We start from the raw sequence: 21,426 nt of genomic DNA, 5'->3' as shown, positions 1-21,426 counted from the left end.
CCCTTTCTACACACAGTAATTACCACCGGCGTGTGTTGCAGCCCAACCCTCCTCCCATTCCATGTACAGCCCCCTCTTCCATGAGTGTCATCCATGTACAGCAGTCCCCTCCCATTCCATGTGTATCCCCCTCTTCCATGTGTAACATCCACGTACAGCAGCCCCTCCCATTCCATGTGCAACCCATGTGTTAAGGCGTGTACACACGCCGTATTTTTACAAACGACGGGTCCGTCAGACCCTCCCTCGGGGCGGTCATTCTGCCGACAGTAGGACGTGAGCACAGGCTGTCGGTAGACTGACAAGACGTTTTTGATGGATACGCCGAGCGGATCAGTCAAAAACAGTCTTATCAGTCTGACGACAGCCTGTGCTCACGTCCTACTGTCGGCAGAATGACCGCGCCGAGGGAGGGTCTGACGGACCCGTCGTTTGTAAAAATACGGCGTGTGTAAACGCCTTTACATCCATGTAGGCCAGCCATTATTTTTTGTTTGTTTATCTCTTTGTATTTCCCTCCCCCAGCCATCGTCCTACAAACCAAACTGTTCAGTCTACTGTCATGTGTCTAATGTTCTCAGCTCCTATGTCTCAGTGATCTCAGCCTAATTCATAAGTAGAGTAAAGGTAGCCATACACTGGCCGATTTGCCATCAGATTCGACCAACAGATAGATCCCTCTCTGATCGAATCTGATCAGAGAGGGATCATATGGCTACCTTTACTGCAAACAGATTGTGAACCAATTTCAGCCTTAAACCGTTCACAATCTGTTGTGGTGGTGGTGCTGCTGCCGCCGCCGCTCCCCTCCCCCCCGCGCATACATTACCTGCTCCGCCGGCGCGAGTCCTCCTGGTCACCGGTGCTCTGTCTGCGCTCTGGTCTCCAGGTCCGGCATGCTTTGCTTCTTCCTGCCCGTCAGGAAGTTTAAACAGTAGAGCGCCCTCTACTGTTTAAACTTCCTGCCGGGCAGGAGGAACTGAAGCATGCCGGAGACCAGCACGGACACGGAGCAGCGGTGACCGGGGGTAGTCGCGCCAGCGGAGCAGGTAATGTATTGCCGCTCTATTGCGTCGGTCGTCGGGCAATCGAACGGCGCTAGCGACGCGCTCCCTACCCACGGGCGATCGACGGTAATTTTCCGCTCGGAGCGATCAACGGGATCGGACGAAATGGATCGAAATTCGGCGTGTAGCGCGAACGATTGGCAGCAGATTCGATCCCAGTGGTCGAATCTGCTGTCGAAACGGCCGCAAATCGGGCCAGTGTATGGCCAGCTTAACAGGACTCTATTTACAGGCTGAGATCATGGAGCAATGGATTCAGCAAACTGCGAGGAGAGGGTGGACTGATGTGGCAGAGTGTTTTGTACAGGCAGATAGGCACCCAGTATAACAGGTTAGAACTCTTTACTGAAGAAAACATGCAGAGATATATCTTACACCAGCATCAGGAAGTGCAGCTTACTTACAACAGAGAGGAACACAGAGTGAATACCAAGAGATTATCACATTTCACACACAGTGACATCTTGTGGTTGCTATACTGAACTGCAGTTTAGGTAATAATCCTGTTGATACTTCCAACATGAACAAGTGAGCTGCTTCACATTGAAGGTATTTCCATAGCAGTTCCCTCAGGAATGGCCATTGGGCGAGGGTAATCCATTGATTCCAATGAAAGAAAAAAAAAAGTTTACACATAGCTTTCCATAGTTTATCGTCCGATACTGTAAAATTATTCAGACAGCCATCAAAAACAGTGTTGCTGGCAAATTTTCTCCAAAGTCATTTTTCACTTTGAAAATGGCATTTTTGATTTCGAGAAAATTTACGTGAAAATACATTGTGTTTTAGCAATATGGCAAAATGCAGATAATAATAACTATTATTATTATTATTGGAAAAATGCAAAAAATGGTTTATTTTAGCGCAAAAATTCAGGAAACTGTGAAAAAAAAATTGTTGCAAAAAATAGGAAAAAGTACAAACTAATTATCAAATGTTTTTTCGATGGCATTTTCAAAAGTGAAATGTAACATTATTTTCGTGAAAAATGAATGCGAAAAGAATATTGCCATTTTTTCTCATCACTGATCAAAAAGCTATTTTATGGAGACAAACAATTATCATGGGAGGCCTTGGAAGCAAAATCTGAGTTTCTTCCTAGTGCTAGAATTATTATAAATAATTTTCCCCATGTCATGTCACTCTGCAGGTGAAGCATGTTGAAGGTTCCATGTTGACAGTAATGGTAGCGATTTTTAATTTGATAATAGTAATTTTGTAGCGAAATACAGAACTATGATGCAAAATCGTTACGTACATTTTCAGACTACTGCAAAGTGAAAAATACTTTTAACAGTACTTTTTCACCAACGCGTAGGTCATTTTTCAATTGCAGAGTGCTGAAAATTTATTTTAAAAAGATGAAAATTTACTCCAAGGATAAAACTTAGTGGAAAATTGAATAAAGACCATTCAATTTAATTCATTAGTGTGAAAATTATGCAAATTAAGAAAAATCAAGATTACCCACAAAACTGTAATTACGATCAGGATTGTTGATGTGTAAATTACACAAAACCAAAATTACTCATGACGAGCAGCAATAGCTGGCAGCAGTTATGAGGGAAAATGCCAATATTCTTTTCACATTAATGTTCGTGGGAGTACTGATAGCAAACATGCCATCAAAAAATAAGTAAAGTATTTTTCAAATTTTTTCACAAATTTTCACTGTAAAAATTGCTTTGTTTGCAGTAAAAAAAACAAAAAAACAAAACAACTGTAAAAATATTGTTTTTCAACGTTCTCATGATTTCCGCAGTAAAATATAGCTTTTGCACATTTTCGCAAAAACTCAAAACATATTTGAGAAAATGTTTTTGAATATTATTTTGGATGCAAAAATGATTTGGGACGGAAATTTGCAAACAACACTGGTTGGCAGTCTGTTTGAAAGAAATACTTTGAAATAAAACGATGAGATTGTTTGTGATAGCTACTAAGGCCTCGATTCATAAACAGCAGTGCGATAAAAAAATCTTGTCGGGAAAATACAGCACTCGGTATTTTCCCGGTCTGTGTGCTAATTCATAAAGATTTCCCCAGCTGCCCTTGGAGGTCGGTAAATTACCGCAGCCCATTGAGCGGTAGAGTAGAGCAGTGTGGTGATTCTCTCTTTGCCCTGCAGAAATCAATCACACAGATGGCTCTCTCTGGCTCTCTCCACTGATCACTCAGACAGATGAGTCACACAGTCTTTCCCTGCCTGCAGAAATGAAATCACACAGAAGGCTCTTCCCACTGATGACTCAGACAGATGAGTCACACAGTCTTTCCCTGCCTGCACAAATGACTCACACAGAGGGCTCTCTGGCTCTCTCCACTGATGACTCAAGCAGACTTCGGATCTCTGCACTTTGCATTCATCAGAGCTGTTGGTAACTTGTTATCGCCTCACTAGAGGTGTCGGTAACTACCGCCAGGCTTGCCGCTTGTTGAGTGCTTTATGAATTGACATTTGCTGACAATTTACTGACATGTGTTGTCAGTAACTGCAGCCAAGTCGGTAATTTATCTCCCTGGTCGGTAATTTCAGCTTTTCACGCGGTAACAGCCTTTATGAATTGACATTTTGCTAAGTGGTCGGTAAAGTCTGCTGTTTTCAGCATTGGTAATGCATGAGGTAATGCTTTATGAATCGAGGCCTAAATCTCCTTCTGAGAAGATCTTCTGTACTCATGTTCCTCTCATTCTGTATCTTTTTGTGTAGACTCCTCCATGGCCTTCACAGAAGAGACCGGCACCAACACATCAGATACTCGAGAGGAACTACTTGAACACATTAAAGTACAGTACATGTTAATCTCTGACATTCTCCTTCCAGCTCTGTAACAGTTATGTCTGTTCAACTGCCATCCCATTAGTCTCATAGATGAAGTAGGCCTGTCATTCTGCAGCTAGTGAGGGGACTGTATACACTGGAAGGCCTGAGATACAGCAATGATCTAATGTGATCAGTAAATAGGCTGAAGTACTGTGCCCTGTTAAAGGACTCTTGAAGTGAGAGGGATATGGAGGCTGCCTTATTTGTTTCCTTTTTAACAATACCAGTTACCCGGCAACCCTGCTGATCTATTTGGCTGCAGTAGTGTGTGAATCACACCAGAAACAAGCATGCAGCTAATCTTGTCAGATCTGACAATTATGTCAGAAACACCTGATCTGCTGCATGCTTGTTCAGGGTCTATGGCTAAAAGTTTAAGAGACAGAGGATGAGAAGAACTGCCAGGCAACTGGTATGCGTACATTTGAATACGGCGCTGGTAGACTTGGGCGCAGGATCCAGCTGTTAAATGGCTGGTCCTGCTTCTGCACAAGTCCGGGGCGTTTTAATTACTATTCCCCCTCCAGGCCGACATGGATGGTGGGGGAATGAAATAATTCGGCTTCCAGCTATTGCTGGAGGCCGAATTATTGTGTTTTTTAAACAACTTCGGCTCCGTCTTCTGACGGAGCCGACCTTCCTCATTGAGCGCCGCTATAGACTGATTCCCATTACAGTCTATGGCGGCGCTGGCTGCGCCCAAAGCTAGCAGCGCTGAAAAGCACTGCTCCGACTGGTATTGCTTAAAAGGAAATACATAAGGCAGCCTCCATATCTCTCTTGCTACAGTTGTCCTTGAAGTAACTACCTGGGGTAGCAATAGAGTATTGTGCCATGTTAATTGTGCCATGTTAGTCATCAGTAAAAACAGGAAGTTTTGAATTAATGTAGGATGATTCCATTGATTGGCTAGCTTAAAAGAAAAAGGTTAAACTTTTGACTAATAAGCTTTCTTCAGATGGACTAGTCCATCTCCTCATGGGGAAGTCTCAAAAGCATTTCCTGAACGGCAGTTTCTAAGTCTAATGCTGGGAACACACAATACTTTTTTGCGGTCGATTTTCCATGCGATCGATTTACCTTCCGCTCTTTTTTTCTTATCTTTTTTCCATTTACTTCTATGACAAATCGAGCGGTAAAACGATCGAGCGGAACATCGGACATGATGGAATTTATCATTCGAAGGCATCTATCGAATCGATTCTATTGCAAAAAAACGAAACGTGTGCTCCCAGCCTCCCAGCATTACTGACAAAATAGTGTGCCAGTGAGTAGGGATGCCTTCAATTGATAAATTCCGTCGTGTCCGATATTCCTCTCGATCGTTTTCTGCTCGAATTGTCATAGAAGTGAATAGAAAAAACGTAACAAAAAGCGAGCGGAAAATAAGAGAATCGAATGGTAAATCGATCGCAGAAAACGTATCGTGTGCTCCCAGCATTAGACTGCCGTTCAGGAAATGCTTCTAAAAACAATAAAATCCCTGAGAATCCCCCATGAGGAGGTGAACTAGTCCAAAAACTGTCGGTTCTGACAGATTTTAGCTGCTTACTTTCTTCGCTGAAGCGGTCCTTTAAGGCCTAGTGCACACTGAGCGGTTCAGTTGCGTTTTTAGGAACGCTTGCAGCTGTGGAAACGCGTGGGTAATGTATTTCAATGGGGTGGTTCACACCAGAGCGGGAGGCGTTTTGCTGAAATGCATACTCCCGGGCTGCTGCATTTTTTGGATTTCGGAGGCGTTTCTGCCTCCAATGTAAAGTATAGGAAAAACGCAAAACGCTTGATAAAACGCCAGATCGGTTTTCCAGGCATTTTTGTTACAGTAGCTGTTCAGTAACAGCTTTACTGTAACAATATCTGTAATCTGCTACACAAAAAAAGCTACACAAAACCGCAAACCGCTAGCAAAACGCTTCAAAATAATACGAAAAAAAACGCTTCAAAAACTGCTAGCGTTTTGCAGATCTGCTAGCGGATTTTGGTGTGCACTGGGCCTAATACAGGTTTGCTACTCCTCTACAGCAAAACTATGATGTAAAAACTCTGAACCCTGCTACTTCCATATTCTCCTTCACACGCACCTCTGGCTAGGTGCACACTTAGCAGAAACGCTAGCGTTGCGGAAAACGCTGCGTTTCTGCCAATAATGGAAGTCTATGGGTCGCAGGAAAAAACGCACATGCGTTTTGTATGCGTTCGTTTTCAAAAGCGCTGGTTTTGCTGCATACTATCCAAAAACACGCATCAAAAACGCACATAATGAAAGTCAATGGGAACGCAATGATATGCGTTTTTTCATGTGTTTTCCATGAGTTTATATATGCGGGTTTTTTTTGTTCTTTTTATTGTTTTGTGATGAGTTCTTCACCTCCTGTTGTCTTCCTATTAATTTGCATAAAACACAATTCTAAAACGCATAAAAATGCATCTGCGTTTTGTATATGCAAACCACAAATGCATTAAAATGCATGCAAAACGCTCGGAAAATGCATCTGCGATAAAAAAAAAAAGACGCTAACGCAAGCAAACCAAAAACTCATCCTTTCATGTTATGATACAGCATGTGTGCACCTACCCTCTGTGTCTTGTCTCATCCTTTACTGGACTTTCTTACAGAACTTGCAAAATGAAATTACGGAAATTGTGGCAGAAATAGACGATTTTGAGCGCCAGCAGATCAGGTGACTGGATTTAGCTGAGGGAAAGCAGATCGGCCCACAATACGGTGATCATTTGTTAACATTCCGTTTTTATTTTTCAGTCGTAAGAAACAGAGAGAGAACGAATTGCTCAGCGCCAACAGGAAATTTAACATGAATCCCGAGAAGGTGAGTGAAATCGCCCAGAATTAGTGTTCAGTTTCGCATAATTATAGTTTCACATAAACATTTTCAACTAAGATGCAAAATCATAATGCAACATTTTCGGCAAATTCTTAATTAATTTTGCGACTTACCAAAAAAAAAAATCACCAAAACAAACAAACAAAAACCTGCTAAAATAAATGCGAGAAAAGTAACATCAAAGTTAATTCGACTGGTACAAAGTTTTAGGAGAGATTTTTGTTATCTGGAACTAGATGCTGAAAATGCATTAGATTAGGGCAGTGATGGCTGACCTTGGCACTCCAGCTGTGACAAAACTACAAATCCCATCATGCCTCTGCCTCCCCGAGTTATGCTTAGAGCTGTCAGGCTGCATTTCCATTTGTGCGGTGGGAATCATCGCGGGAAAAATTTGCATGCGGATGCGAATTATGCATGCGGGTCTATGCGAATTTTTATGCGAATTCGCATGGATGACGATGTATGCGAATTTAACCATGGCAGTGCTGGTGTGATTTTCCACTGTTTCTATGCAAATTCGCATGAAAATTCGCATACCCAAACCGCATGCGAATTTCCTATTAAATACATTGTATGCGATTCGCATAGCGGTATGCGAATTCTGATGGCTCTGCCATGCAAATTTTTTCTGTACAGAAAAACGCAAAGGAATCCTGACAAGTGGAAACAGTCCCATTCACTTGTATTGCTATGCGAATTCGCATGCAAAAATCGCATGCAAATTCGCGATAGTGGAAATGGGCCCTCAGAGTATTGCAATTCCTCATGGGACTTGTGGTTCCACCACAGTTGGAGTGCCAAAGTTAACCATCACTGGATTAGGGGAAAAATAAGTAAGGATAGCTAATTTGTGAGATAACTTTTGTGAATCAGCCATTGTAATCCCAATTCCCAAATTCACCAGCAAATTTACAACAAAATGGCAGGAGCTGACACCAGAAAAGAGTTTAGCTCAATTAATAAGAATGGGCTTGATTCACTAAACATAGCGCCCCATAACAGCGCAAGTTATTTGTTGTTGTGCACGCTAGTGATCCGCGCGCCTTAAATCAGTGTCCCTGCACTCTCTGTGCGTTATTGGCAGCATGGCATGCGTAATCAGGGAGCAGGCACTCGCTCATGCGAGGCAATCGCGCATGCGATGCTGCTGAATTGCTGCGAGGCAATCGCGCATGCGATGCTGCTGAATTGCTGCATAGTGAACGCTAATAACGTAATGCGACTTCTCCCGCCCTGAGCACCAGCAGGTCCAGTCACATTAAAGGAGCTGATCCCCGCACTCTGATTGGCCCAATAGGTGGTCTGCCAAGTGACAGTCTATTGGGACACTGATGTAAGGCGCGCAGATTCACACATAACAGCAGATAACTTGCGGTGTTAAGCGGTGCTATGTTTAGTGAATCAAGACCCACATGACTAACTTTTGGCAACTACTGCATTCTGCTGACAAAAAAAATACATTACCAGAATGCAATAGGGCATATTCCAGAATCGCTATGCACAGGCCGTGCATGCTGATTTTACCGCTACTTACACCGGTTACATTGCGTTATTTAGGTAACACAGAAAGCACTATTTGTACAATGGGCGCTACATAACTTGCGGAAATAATGATAAAATTGACGTTGACTACCTGTGTTCAGCAATTTTAAAGGGGAACTGAAGTAAGAGGTATACGGAGGCTGCCATATTTATTTTATTTTAATAAATACCAGTTGCCTGGCAGCCCTGCTGGTCTACTTCTCTGCAGTAGTATTCGAATTACACCAGAAACATGCATGCAGCTAGTCTTGTCAGATCTGACTTTAAAGTCTGAAACAACTGATCTGCTGCATGCTTGTTCAGGGGCTATGGCTAATAGTATTAGAGGCAGAGGATCAGCAGGGCTGCCAGGTAACTGGTATTGTTTAAAAGGAAATAAACATGGCAGCCTCCATCTATCTCTCTCTTCAGTTCCCCTTTAACATTGATTCGGGAATTTGCCCCAACATGTCTTTAGGACTCTGCTCCAGTTGTGCAGTTCGGATTCTAGAGAGCTAAGCACTACTATTTAAAAACCTCTTAAATGAACCTTCCTCCTAAGGGGGTTTGTCAATTGTTTGGGCTTTTGGGGGCGGAGCAGATAATTTCTATGGGAGAGTGTTGAGAAACCCCTCCATCTATATGGAACCTCAATTTTAGCCTCTCCGCGTGCCACAAAACTGCAGCGATCTCCCATGTCCTCCCTCTGCTGATGCCTAAGCTTAAGACCTCCCTCTACCGACAAAATAACCCTAAGACCTCCCTCTACCGACAAAATAACCCTAAGACCTCCCTCTGATGCTTAACACTAAGATTTCCCTCTAAAAATGTCTAACCCTAAGCACCCCCCTCCATTTATGACGAACTCTAAGACCTCCTTCTAACGATACCTAGCCCTAAAACCTCCCTTGACCATTAACTAACCCTAAGACCTCCCTCTACAGATGCCTAACACTAATGCTGGGCATACACGAACCGTTTCTGCAGCTCGATTAGCCGCCGGATCGACACCCGCGGGTCCCCGCTCGCGCCTGGATCGATTCCCGCTCGTCCCCGCCTGCGCTTCTCTTATCTTCCGCTCGATTTCCGCTATTGTCCGTATCGAGTGCGGAATAGATCCGGCGGGTCATCGGACACGTCAGATATTATCAATCGAGCCATCAGCGGCTCGATTGATAACAAACGACCCGTGTATGCCCAGCATTAGACCTCCCTCTACTGATGCATAATCCTAAGACCTCCCTCTACTGATGCCTAACCTAAAACCTCCCTCTGATGCCTAACCCTAAGACCTCCCTCTACCGATAACTAACCCTAAGACCTCCCTCTACCGATAACTAACCCTAAGACTTCCCTCTACCGATAACTAACCCTAAGACCTCCCTCTACCGATAACTAACCCTAAGACTTCCCTCTACCGATAACTAACCCTAAGACCTCCCTCTACCGATAACTAACCCTAAGACCTCCCTCTACCGATAACTAACCCTAAGACCTCCCTCTACCGATAACTAAACCTAAGACCTTCCTCTACCGATAACTAACCCTAAGACCTCCCTCTACCGATAACTAACCCCAAGACCTCCCTCTACCGATAACTAACCCTAAGACTTCCCTCTACCGATAACTAACCCTAAGACCTCCCTCTACCGATAACTAACCCCAAGACCTCCCTCTACCGATAACTAACCCTAAGACCTCCCTCTACCGATAACTAACCCTAAGACCTCCCTCTACCGATAACTAACCCTAAGACCTCCCTCTACCGATAACTAACCCTAAGACCTCCCTCTACCGATAACTAAACCTAAGACCTTCCTCTACCGATAACTAACCCTAAGACCTCCCTCTACCGATAACTAACCCCAAGACCTCCCTCTACCGATAACTAACCCTAAGACTTCCCTCTACCGATAACTAACCCCAAGACCTCCCTCTACCGATAACTAACCCTAAGACCTCCCTCTACCGATAACTAACCCTAAGACCTCCCTCTACCGATAACTAACCCTAAGACCTCCCTCTACCGATAACTAACCCTAAGACCTCCCTCTACCGATAACTAAACCTAAGACCTTCCTCTACCGATAACTAACCCTAAGACCTCCCTCTACCGATAACTAACCCCAAGACCTCCCTCTACCGATAACTAACCCTAAGACTTCCCTCTACCGATAACTAACCCTAAGACCTCCCTCTACCGATAACTAACCCCAAGACCTCCCTCTACCGATAACTAACCCTAAGACCTCCCTCTACCGATAACTAACCCTAAGACCTCCCTCTACCGATAACTAACCCTAAGACTTCACTCTACCGATAACTAAACCTAAGACCTCCCTCTACCGATAACTAACCCTAAGACCTCCCTCTACCGATAACTAACCCTAAGACCTCCCTCTACCGATAACTAACCCTAAGACCTCCCTCTACCGATAACTAACCCTAAGACCTCCCTCTACCGATAACTAACCCTAAGACCTCCATCTACCGATAACTAACCGATAACTAACCCTAAGACCTCCCTCTGCTGATTCCTAACACTAAGACTTCCCTCTACCAATGCCTAAACCTAAGATATCCCTCTACCGATAACTAACCTGGCATTTCAGCTTTATGGACAGATGTCGATTCTATGAATTTTGTGGTGAGCTGTGATTTCAGGAAACAGGTCTGTGTGTTTGTGCCGCACTGAATGTGGTCATCATTACTTCTGTTTTCTCACAGAGTGCCCTGGGCTGTGTGAGGCTTTCTGCAACAATGGTGGCCTGCTGCCCCTTAATAAAAAAAAACACAGTATTGTATATTTTGAACATGGAGACAACTTTGTATCTCTGAAATGTTGTAACTTGAGTTGTTTGTAAGGAGGGGGACTGTCTGTAGTTTGAAAATTTTCATTAACGAAACTCTGTAACAAATAAACATCCCCTGGGGGGTACTCACCTGGGGTGGGGGAAGCCTCTGGACCCTATCGAGGCTTCCCCCGTCCTCCTGTGTCCCACGGCGGTCTCGCTGCAGCCCACGGAACGCACAGGCGACAATTTGTCGGGCTGTGCAATATTTACCTTTTCTGGCTCCAGCGGGGGCGCTGTTGTGGCTCTTCTGATGGAGATAGGCAGAAATAGCTGATCTCTGTCGGGTCCGTTCTACTGCGCAGGCGTAGGAGACTTGCGCCTGCGCAGTAGAGCGGCTTGACAGCGATCAGCTATTTTCGCCTATCTCCGTTCTCCGTGCAGAGAGCCGATACTGCGCCTGCGCTGGGGCCCGGGAGGTAAATATTTACATCCACGCTGTTCAAGGAGCATTTTCTCCGCCGCCGTGGGACACAGGAGGATGGGGAAGCCTCGGTAGGATCCGGAGGCTTCCCCCACCCGAGCTGGGTACCTCCCAGGGGATGTTTTTAGTTACAGATTCTCTTTAAGGTTTTCCATTGTAATTGCAAAATGTGTTGCAAAGTATGCACAATTTGAGAACATCACTATTGACATACAAAATTCTGTATGATATGTAGGAGATGGCTCAGAATAAGTGATCAGTGTGTTAGGCTATTGATATGACTGCTGTGAACATCGGCAGCTGATGCTTTACCATTTCCTCTAATAGAAAGGTACACACTTGCCCCTGAGGGCAGTGGAAATGGCCACAGATTCTTACAACAGAATGGTGTATTTCTGCTGTATGGATACGCTGCCATGACTGCCTTACTCCAGGAAAGCCTGTTTGCTACGCTGTATATTCAGTGCAGTTTATTATGGCAGTATAACACTGTATCCGTTGCTCTTCGATGTATCACCTTATCTTTCAGGGCATTGAACTGCTGATCAACAGGAAGTTTTTGGAAAACGACGCAGAGCAGATCGCTGGTTTCCTGTATAACGGTGATGGTCTCAGCAAGACGGCGATAGGAGAATATCTCGGTCAGAGGTGAGAACCATTATTTATCTTGGACTGAGCACGCATTTCATTACTCAGTAGATCAATGTCATGCTACCCAGCAGGCAGCACCATTGTATTGTATAGAAGGATGGATTTTTTAATTTCTTGCCTCTAGGCCAACTGTCTTGTGGCCACACCCACGGGCAGCCAGGTCTGGACCTCTGTGGCCTCTCTAGAAATCTGGCTATGACAGTTTAGCTACATAGAATGCTGGATTTCCGCACATTCGGTACACCGTGTCGACCCCACAAAACCGTGACAGTACACTAGTATGGAGTGACTCACCATTTGCCCATTCCAGTTACATTTGTAGCTCTCCCATGTTTCTAGGACCTATCACCTGTGTCCTTGCTTGATGACATCATCAAGCTGAGCTCAGGTAATCACGACTAGAGGAGGCCGGCACCAGTGCAGAACATAGGCAAGCCATAATCACTGCCGGAACCAGGGAGACATGTTACTTATATTGCAGCATTGCTTCCTGCGCAGATCTCTGTATAGTGTGGGCGAAGGTTGCTAGATTACCAGGGCATACTGTAAGTGAGAGGGGGGACCACTAGTCCAATCAAATTATTATTATTACTTAGTATTTATATAATGCCAACATCTTCCGCAGCACTGTTCAGAGTGAGTTATATGGTGATGGGGGCCACTAGACACCAGGGGGCACTGTGAGTGGATGGGAGGGGGGAGGGGGGGCACTTGACCACCAGGGATGAGGGAGGAGGGGAGCACAGGACTACCTAATAATGTTTTTCAAGGAAAATGCTGCTTCTTATGTTGTTTAGTGAACAGGATGCTGAATATTATGTTTTGAGGGAAACATACTGACAAAAATTCTTGTGTGGGGATATATCAAGAGCCTACATTATAAATTACAGTTTATTTTAAACCTAATAAGTTGCCAAGATATATAAACTCACACATGATAAAGTGTGATTTTCTCACTCCCAGGGTCCGTATTCCACATATGGCCAGTGTGAAATTGGGCCCTGGCTGTTTTTTTTTCTTTCCAAACCATAGGTGCAAAGGATGCTGGGGGATTGATGTCATAACTCCCCCCCCATGTCCATGTGATCTAATCTAGGCAGGTAGACAGGCAGACATCTGACATAAGAATTATAGCAAACAGACAGCAGTTCTCCTGTCTTTCCTCTCTGTTACACACTGCGAAAAGAGAAGTAATTTGATCCAGGCAGGCAGACAGCAGAAGAGGGAGGGGTAGGGGAGGGTACCTGGCTCGAGGGGAGGACACAATGCTGAGGGTGTACTTTAGAAATAAGCAAGTGCTGCTACAGATATAGATGTGATTCTGTTCTATCCACTATGATGTACCAAATGTAAAGTTAATCTAACTGTACACAGTGCATAGACTACGTATATGTATTGCCATTCAGACCTTTCCTTGGCTGGAGGTGGTCTTTAAATATAATCTAAAAAGTGAAAGAAAAAGAGGGGAACACCGAGAGCCCAATATAGTGTAGTATGTAAAGTAATTGGGTAAATAAGAAGTATATAATTGATATACTCACAAGTCAGGGTTACCGCTGAGGCAACCACTGTAGATGCAGGTGAGGAGATTAGACCTGTCCTCACTCAGGATTAAGATGTCGCTCTCTGTAGGTCAGAAGAAAAAAAGGGGGTTCGACCCCTCCACCAGGGGTGGATACTGGTATTGTAAAAGAGAACAGAGGCGCCAAAAGGATAAAATGCATTTAAAAACTTTAAAATTCTTCAGGCAATAGTGTTGGACTTACCTCCCTGAAGTAGACATGAAACTGTCGATTTTCACACAGAAAAATGTATTTATATACTCCAACAATGCAATGCTTATCGTGACCTTGAGACTATACTGTTGTGTACTCCTCTCTCTATTATTGCCTGAGGAAGCGGGAATATGCCTACCGAAACACGTTGCATTGCATGTTGGAGTATATAAATACATTTTTCTGTGTGAAAATCGACAGTTTCATGTCTACTTCAGGGAGGTAAGTCCACCACTAACTCCCGAAGAATTTTAAAGTTTTTAAATACATTTTATCCTTTTGGCGACTCTGTTCTCTTTCACAATCTAAAAAGTGGTTGCTGTAGAAAATATCTATTTTGTTACGTTAATAAACCCTCTTTGGTCTACAAAATGTTTTTTTATGAGAAAAACTGCCAATATTCTTAAAGAGGAGCTGTTAGGTATAAGGTCTCAGAGAAAATAAACACATATATCAGTAGCTAAAGATTGGCTGTACTTACATTACATATGCATTTCACTGTCCACGTTTGGATTTCACAGAATTTGTATATAGTATATGCAGAGAATGATGCTCCTGACAGCTCATGGCAGGCTCCATGTTTTTCTGTCAAATGTGTCGTCATGTCCTGCCTGCTTCCTGATCACAGATAAGCTGGTACTTGAACAACACAGTGTGCAGTGAATATTAATGAGCCATGTGGCTAGGAACAATAGCTGACTCCTGCAGTGTACTCTGCCCGGAGATTTCTCAGTGCTACACGCTGGACTGATTAGAAGCTGCTGTAACGTCTCATTAGCAGCCGAGGGGAGGGCCCCAGAATGCTTTGCAGTTTAGTATGCGGCTTGCGTCCTTATGGGTCTATAATAGCCTTTAACCACTTGCCGACCGCACGCTTATACCGTGCGTCGGCAAAGTGGCAGCTGCAGGACCAGCGACGCAGTACTGCGTCGCCAGCTGCAGGCTAATTAATCAGGAAGCAGCCGCTCGCGCGAGCGGCTGCTTCCTGTCAATTCACGGCGGGGGGCTCTGTGAATAGCCTGCGGGCCGCCGATGGCGGCTCGCAGGCTAAATGTAAACACAAGCGGAAATAATCCGCTTTGTTTACATTTGTACGGCGCTGCTGCGCAGCAGCGCCGTAAGGCAGATCGGCGATCCCCGGCCAATCAGCGGCCGGGGATCGCCTCCATGTGACAGGGGACGTCCTGTCACTGGCTGCACAGGACGGATAGCGTCCTGTGCAGCCTCGATCGCCGGGGGGGGCAGCAGGTAGGAGAGGGAGGGGGGAATTTCGCCGCGGAGGGGGGCTTTGAGGTGCCCCCCCCCCCGCAATACCCAGCAGGCAGAAGAGATCAGACCCCCCCAGCACATCATCCCCATAGGGGGGAAAAAAGGGGGGCAATCTGATCTCTCTGCCTGCTACCTGATCTGTGCTGGGGGTTGCAGAGCCCACCCAGCACAGATCAGTAAAAACAGCGCTGGTCCTTAAGGGGGGGTAAAGGGTGGGTCATCAAGTGGTTGAGATAAGCACACATCAAAGGTAACTGAGATTTTTATCTTCACTAATGGCTTTTGGGCTTCCTTCTAAACTGTTTAACACAGGAGAATAGAGGTTTAAATTAGCTTCTGCAGCCTGACAGTTACTCTTTAAATTATTTTGCAGCTCGTGCCGTATGTAAAGTTTCTTCCTCAGAATTTTAGTGACTTCTCGGTAATGATTCTGATGAAGTTGCGGAGCGGTTCTGTTCCCGTATTCTTGCAGTTTCGGGGAGATACACAAACCAGCGTTACTGTAATGTTCTCACACATTTATTTCAAGCTCTATGACACAGTGCTGGTCTCGTAACCACACGGTTCTCCCATCGTGTAATATTTTTGTTGGTGCATCTTCCTCTTTCTCGTGTTGTTCCTCTGCTACCCGCCGTCCCTCTTCCTTCCTCAAACGCATCTCTTTTGTTCTGTCTCTCCAGGGATTCCATCAATATTCAGGTCCTGCAGGCCTTTGTGAAGCGCCATAACCTGGAGAAGCTGGGACTGGTGGAGGCTCTGAGGTGAGAAGTGTTGGGGGAGGCGGGTTATCCGCATGGAGCGACCTCACTTCCTGCCAAAGTCTGGCTTCCCCTCCCGCCGAGTGCACAAAGTTCAGACAGCATGAGACAGAACAGAGGAAAACCTAGATTGTGATAGAAAGAGATGAGATCTGGGCTAGGAATGGAAAATATGAAGATCGAGGCCGGATTTATACTTTTTACGCCCCTAGGCCAACTTCCTTGCAGCTCACCTTCCATGTACAGATCCTCACTCCTCCTATTCCTTGTGCAGCCCCCTCTTCCATGTCTAACATTCATATACAGCAACCCCCTTCAGTTCTATACAGGTCCCTTGGGCAGCAGCTCCCTATTTCGGTGGCTGGATAGTGTAATAGTTAACCACTTAATGACTGCCTAACGCCGATAGGCGGCGGCTGGTCATAAGTGGATTTACATGGAACCGGCCACTCCGTTCACGGAGGGTGTCTCCGTGAACAGCCTGCGAGCCTCCGATCCGCGGCTCGCAGGCTAAATGTAAACACGCGGGGAAGAAATCCCTGATGTTTACGTCGCACGGCGCTGCTACGCAGCAGCGACGTAAAGCAGTGCTGGTCGTAATGGAGAAAGCTACGCTTACGGATCATTACGCGTAATTTTACGCTATTACGCATTACGAAATTACGCTTACGGCATAGACAGTCAATTTCGGTACATGTCTATAATTACGCATAGCACTTACGCAATTACGCGTAAGTATACCGTAATTCAGGTTATTACGTTATAGGTTTACGCGTAAAATCCTACTAGCAATTAATGCGTAAGGTCATGCTGCCAAGCGGAAAAGTTGACGCATGGATCAATGTTAGGTAGCCGCCGACTTTAAGGGTTAATAGCAAAGCCCCCTTAAGTGCTAAGAGCCTCAAATTTGGAGAATATATTAAGGAGATCAGAAGGAATAAGAGGAACATTTTTTTTTTCAAAAAGACCTTATAGTTTTTGAGAAAATCGATGTTAAAGTTTCAAAGGAAAAATATATACATTTAAAAACCCGCCGACTTTAACGGTTAATAGCAAAGCCTGCTTAAAATTTAGGAACACCAAATTCACAGGGTATATTAAGGGGATCAGTGGGAATAAGAGGAAAAATTTTTTTTTCAAAAATACATTATAGTTTTTGAGAAAATCGATTTTTTTTTCAAGGGCGAAAATGTCTTTTAAATGCGGAAAATGTCAGTTTTTTTTGCACAGGTAACAATAGTGTTTTATTTTCATAGATTCCCCCAAGTGGGAAGAGTTTTACTTACTTCGTTCTGAGTGTGGGAAATATAAAAAAAAAAACCGACGTGGGGTCCCCCCTCCCAGACCTCTTTAACCCCTTGTCCCCCATGCAGACTGGGATAGCCAGAATGCGGAGCACCGGCCGCGTGGGGCTCCGCACCCTGACTATACCAGCCCGCATGGTCCATGGATTGGGGGGTCTCGGAAGGGGAGGGGCAGCCAAGCTTTCCCCTCCCCCTCCGAGCCCTTGTCCAATCCAAGGACAAGGGGCTCTTCTCCACCTCCGATGGGCGGTAGAGGTGGAGGCCGCGATTTCCTGGGGAGGGGTTCATGGTGGCATCTGGGAGTCCCCTTTAAAAAGGGGTCCCCCAGATGCCCACCCCCCTCCCAGGAGAAATGAGTATAGAGGTACTTGTAGTACCCCTTACCCATTTCCTTTAAGAGTTAAAAGTAAATAAACACACAAACACATAGAAAAAGTATTTTAATTGAACAAAAAACATAACCACGAAAAAAGTCCTTTAATATTCTTAATTAACCATTAATACTTACCTGTCCCTTTAAAAGCCAGTTCCCACGCAATATCCTCGGAAATATACTAATCAGTTACAATGTAACAAAGTTATTACAATGTAACAACTTTGTTACTTTGTAACACCACCGCACCCGACGTCACTCGCCGCTCACCCGCCGGCCGCCGCATACACGCTAGTCCCCGCCGGCTCCCGCCGTCCACTCCGCCCACACCTGTCACTCATATACATGCTGGCACCCATGGGTGCCAGCAAGTATATAGGTGACATGTGGGAGAGGCGGGGAGGGCAGCGGAGCCGGCGGGGACTTAGCGTCCTGCACGGACCCGACAGAGCTTTGAGCTATATTAGCTCAGAGCTCTCGAAAGCATCTTTGTATTTGGGCTCCAAGGAGCCCCATTGGTCCTTAGCAGACCAATGGGGTTCCTCCTTGGAGCCCAAATACAAAGATGCTTAGAGAGCTCTGAGCTATAGCTCAGAGCTCTGTCGGGTCCTGCAGCACAGACGCGGTGGCGGCGGCGGCGGCGGTGAGTGACGTCGGGTGCGGCGTAGTTACAATGTAACAAAGTTGTTACATTGTAATAACTTCGTTACATTGTAACTGATTAGTATATTTCCGAGGATATTGCGTGGGAACTGGCTTTTAAAGGGACAGGTAAGTATTAATGGTTAATTAAGAATATTAAAGGACTTTTTTCCTGGTTATGTTTTTTGTTCAATTAAAATACTTTTTCTATGTGTTTGTGTGTTTATTTACTTTTAACTCTTAAAGGAAATGGGTAAGGGGTACTACAAGTACCTCTATACTCATTTCTCCTGGGAGGGGGGTGGGCATCTGGGGGACCCCTTTTTAAAGGGGACTCCCAGATGCCACCATGAACCCCTCCCCAGGAAATCGCGGCCTCCACCTCCACCGCCCATCGGAGGTGGAGAAGAGCCCCTTGTCCTTGGATTGGACAAGGGCTCGGAGGGGGAGGGGAAAGCTTGGCTGCCCTTCCCCTTCCGAGACCCCCCAATCCATGGACCATGCGGGCTGGTATAGTCAGGGTGCGGAGCCCCACGCGGCCGGTGCTCCGCATTCTGGCTATCCCAGTCTGCATGGGGGACAAGGGGTTAAAGAGGTCTGGGAGGGGGGACCCCACATCGTTTTTTTTTTATATTTCCCACACTCAGAACGAAGTAAGTAAAACTCTTCCCACTTGGGGGAATCTATGAAAATAAAACACTATTGTTACCTGTGCAAAAAAAACTGACATTTTCCGCATTTAAAAGACATTTTCGCCCTTGAAACTTAAAAATCGATTTTCTCAAAAACTATAATGTCTTTTTGAAAAAAAAATTTTTCCTCTTAGGCCCCGTTCACACTTGCGGTTTTGTCAAAACCGCACCGGATGTCCGGACCTCACCGTATCCGGACCGGACCTGATCCGTACGGTTCCTATCCGGATCCGGTCCGGATCCGGTCCGTTTGCATCCGGTTTCCGTGCGGTGTGAACACGGTTGCGGTCTGGATCCGGTTTCTTAAGGAGATAACAACCTGTTATTACCTGGGGTCTGGGAGGTCAGCAGAAGGGTCTGGGGTCATTGTTGGAGACAGGTGGACGTGTGGAGACCATCCGTGGATACAGAGACTGCAGTTGGGACCATGGATCCAGGCATTTTTTACTCGTATACCTGGGAATTCTCTGTTGTTCGCCTCCTCGTTATCAGACTAATCAGACATGTTGCTGCCTAGAGCTCCAGCATGAAATCGCTGCTGCCCCACCTGAACGCTGGGCCCATGTGGTCCCCATCCAAAATGCATAGGAAGTGGGGTAGAACGTCCGGTTTTTGTAGCCAGTGTGTTGTGCGCTCTCCGGTTCTCATTGGTTTCCATTGGCCGGATGGTGCGGACCAAAAAATAGCGCATGTTGGAACGGACGCCGGAGTCCGGATCCGGTCCGGATCCGGTCCGGATCCGGTCCGGCAGAACGGACGCATGTGAACGGACGCATAGGCTTTCATTGCTATTGCCGTGCGTCCGTTCCGTCCGTTCTGCAAGCGGTCCGGCTCCGGCACGGCGATTCCGGACGGCCACCGCTAATGTGAACCGGGCCTTATTCCCACTGATCCCCTTAATATACCCTGTGAATTTGGTGTTCCTAAATTTTAAGCAGGCTTTGCTATTAACCGTTAAAGTCGGCGGGTTTTTAAATGTATATATTTTTCCTTTGAAACTTTAACATCGATTTTCTCAAAAACTATAAGGTCTTTTTGAAAAAATTTTTTCCTCTTATTCCTTCTGATCTCCTTAATATATTCTCCAAATTTGAGGCTCTTAGCACTTAAGGGGGCTTTGCTATTAACCCTTAAAGTCGGCGGCTTTTTTATATTATACGGGAGCGTAATATTACGCGATTACGGCAGACTGTGTAATTTCAATGGGAGTTTACTGTCTTACGCGTAATTTGTTACGCGTAAAACGTAACCCTACGGTCTACACGTAATTAATTACGCGTAATACCGTAACCTTACACGTAACGCTTACGGTGCATTTGTAGTGAATTAAGATGCGTAATTACGCTAATGCGTAATTTCGGCCCAGCACTGACGTAAAGGAGATCTGCGATCCCAGGCCTCTGATTGGCTGGGGATCACCGGCATCTGATAGGCTGAAGCCTATCGGAGGCGGTGCAGGATGGATCACCGTCCTGTACCGCCCATGGGTCGCTGCGGAGGGGGGCTTTGAGGAGCCCCCCCACGCTCGGCCACACAGAGCAGTGGCGATCCGACTCTCCCAGCAGGACATCCCCCTGGTGGGGAAAAAAGGGGGGTGAAGTCTGATCGCCCTGCCTGTTATCTGATCTGTATTGTGGGCTGAAGAGCCCACGCAGCACAGATCAGCCTGGTAAGGGCTCTGCCTCTGACACAGGAGACCTGGGTTCGAATCTCGGCTCTGCCTGCTCAGTAAGCCAGCACCTATTTCAGTAAGGAGTTTCTTGGGCGAGTCTCCTTAACACTGCTACTGCCTACTGAGTGCGCTCTATTGGCTGCCTCGCAAGCGCTTTGAGTCTGACAGGAGAAAAGTGCTATACAAAAAAAGGAACTATTATTTCCACGTGTTTCTCCATATTTGCAACCACTGTATTCTATTTGCAGCCTCTTCTTCCATATGCAGCAATATCCCTCTTCTATGTCCAGCCGCCCCTTAGCCAGCTGCCGCCCAAGGCCTGAGCCTTGGGGGCCTTTCCAGAAATCAGGCCCTGATGAAGATTAAAAAGTGTTGCCTTTTAATAAATTAGAGGGACTGCAGTGAAAATAACATAATAAAAAAAATACAATATTGATTTACAGTGTAAATTATTCAGCCAATATTTGCCCATTGTAAAACCTTTCCTCTCCCTGATTTACATTTGACATTTATCACAGTTGGTGACATCTTTACTGCACATCTCTGTAGAATGTTTACTGAGAGTTCCAAAGCCAGTAAAAATAAAACGTAGTCTCCCAGAATACATACCTATGAAACAGCCGCCGGGACATTTGGGCGCAGGGTAAAGCCGTTAAAAAGCTCCCTCTGCTCCTGCACAAGTCCTGGCAGCGTTAATTACTATTCCCCCTCCAGGCCGCCATAGATAGTGGGGAAAAAATGTAATTGGGCTTCCAG

At 45.6% G+C, this 21,426-nt stretch overlaps 1 protein-coding gene across 1 annotated transcript in view; it reads left to right on the top strand.

The window, feature by feature from the left end:
* Positions 1-21,426, top strand: part of LOC137533683 (cytohesin-4-like) — an 84,823-nt gene that overhangs the window by 20,084 nt on the left and 43,313 nt on the right. Inside the window, exons 2-6 of the mRNA XM_068255023.1 lie at positions 3,778-3,854; positions 6,508-6,572; positions 6,653-6,719; positions 12,064-12,182; positions 15,910-15,990. Coding sequence (XP_068111124.1) covers positions 3,778-3,854; positions 6,508-6,572; positions 6,653-6,719; positions 12,064-12,182; positions 15,910-15,990 — 409 coding nt within the window. The remainder of the gene's footprint in view (positions 1-3,777; positions 3,855-6,507; positions 6,573-6,652; positions 6,720-12,063; positions 12,183-15,909; positions 15,991-21,426) is intronic.

The sequence above is a fragment of the Hyperolius riggenbachi genome, chromosome 9 (genome assembly GCF_040937935.1).
Source record: "Hyperolius riggenbachi isolate aHypRig1 chromosome 9, aHypRig1.pri, whole genome shotgun sequence".
NCBI classification, from domain to species: domain Eukaryota; kingdom Metazoa; phylum Chordata; class Amphibia; order Anura; family Hyperoliidae; genus Hyperolius; species Hyperolius riggenbachi.
The sequence above is the reverse complement of the archived record's forward strand: the minus strand, read 5'-3'. Positions and strand labels throughout refer to the sequence as shown.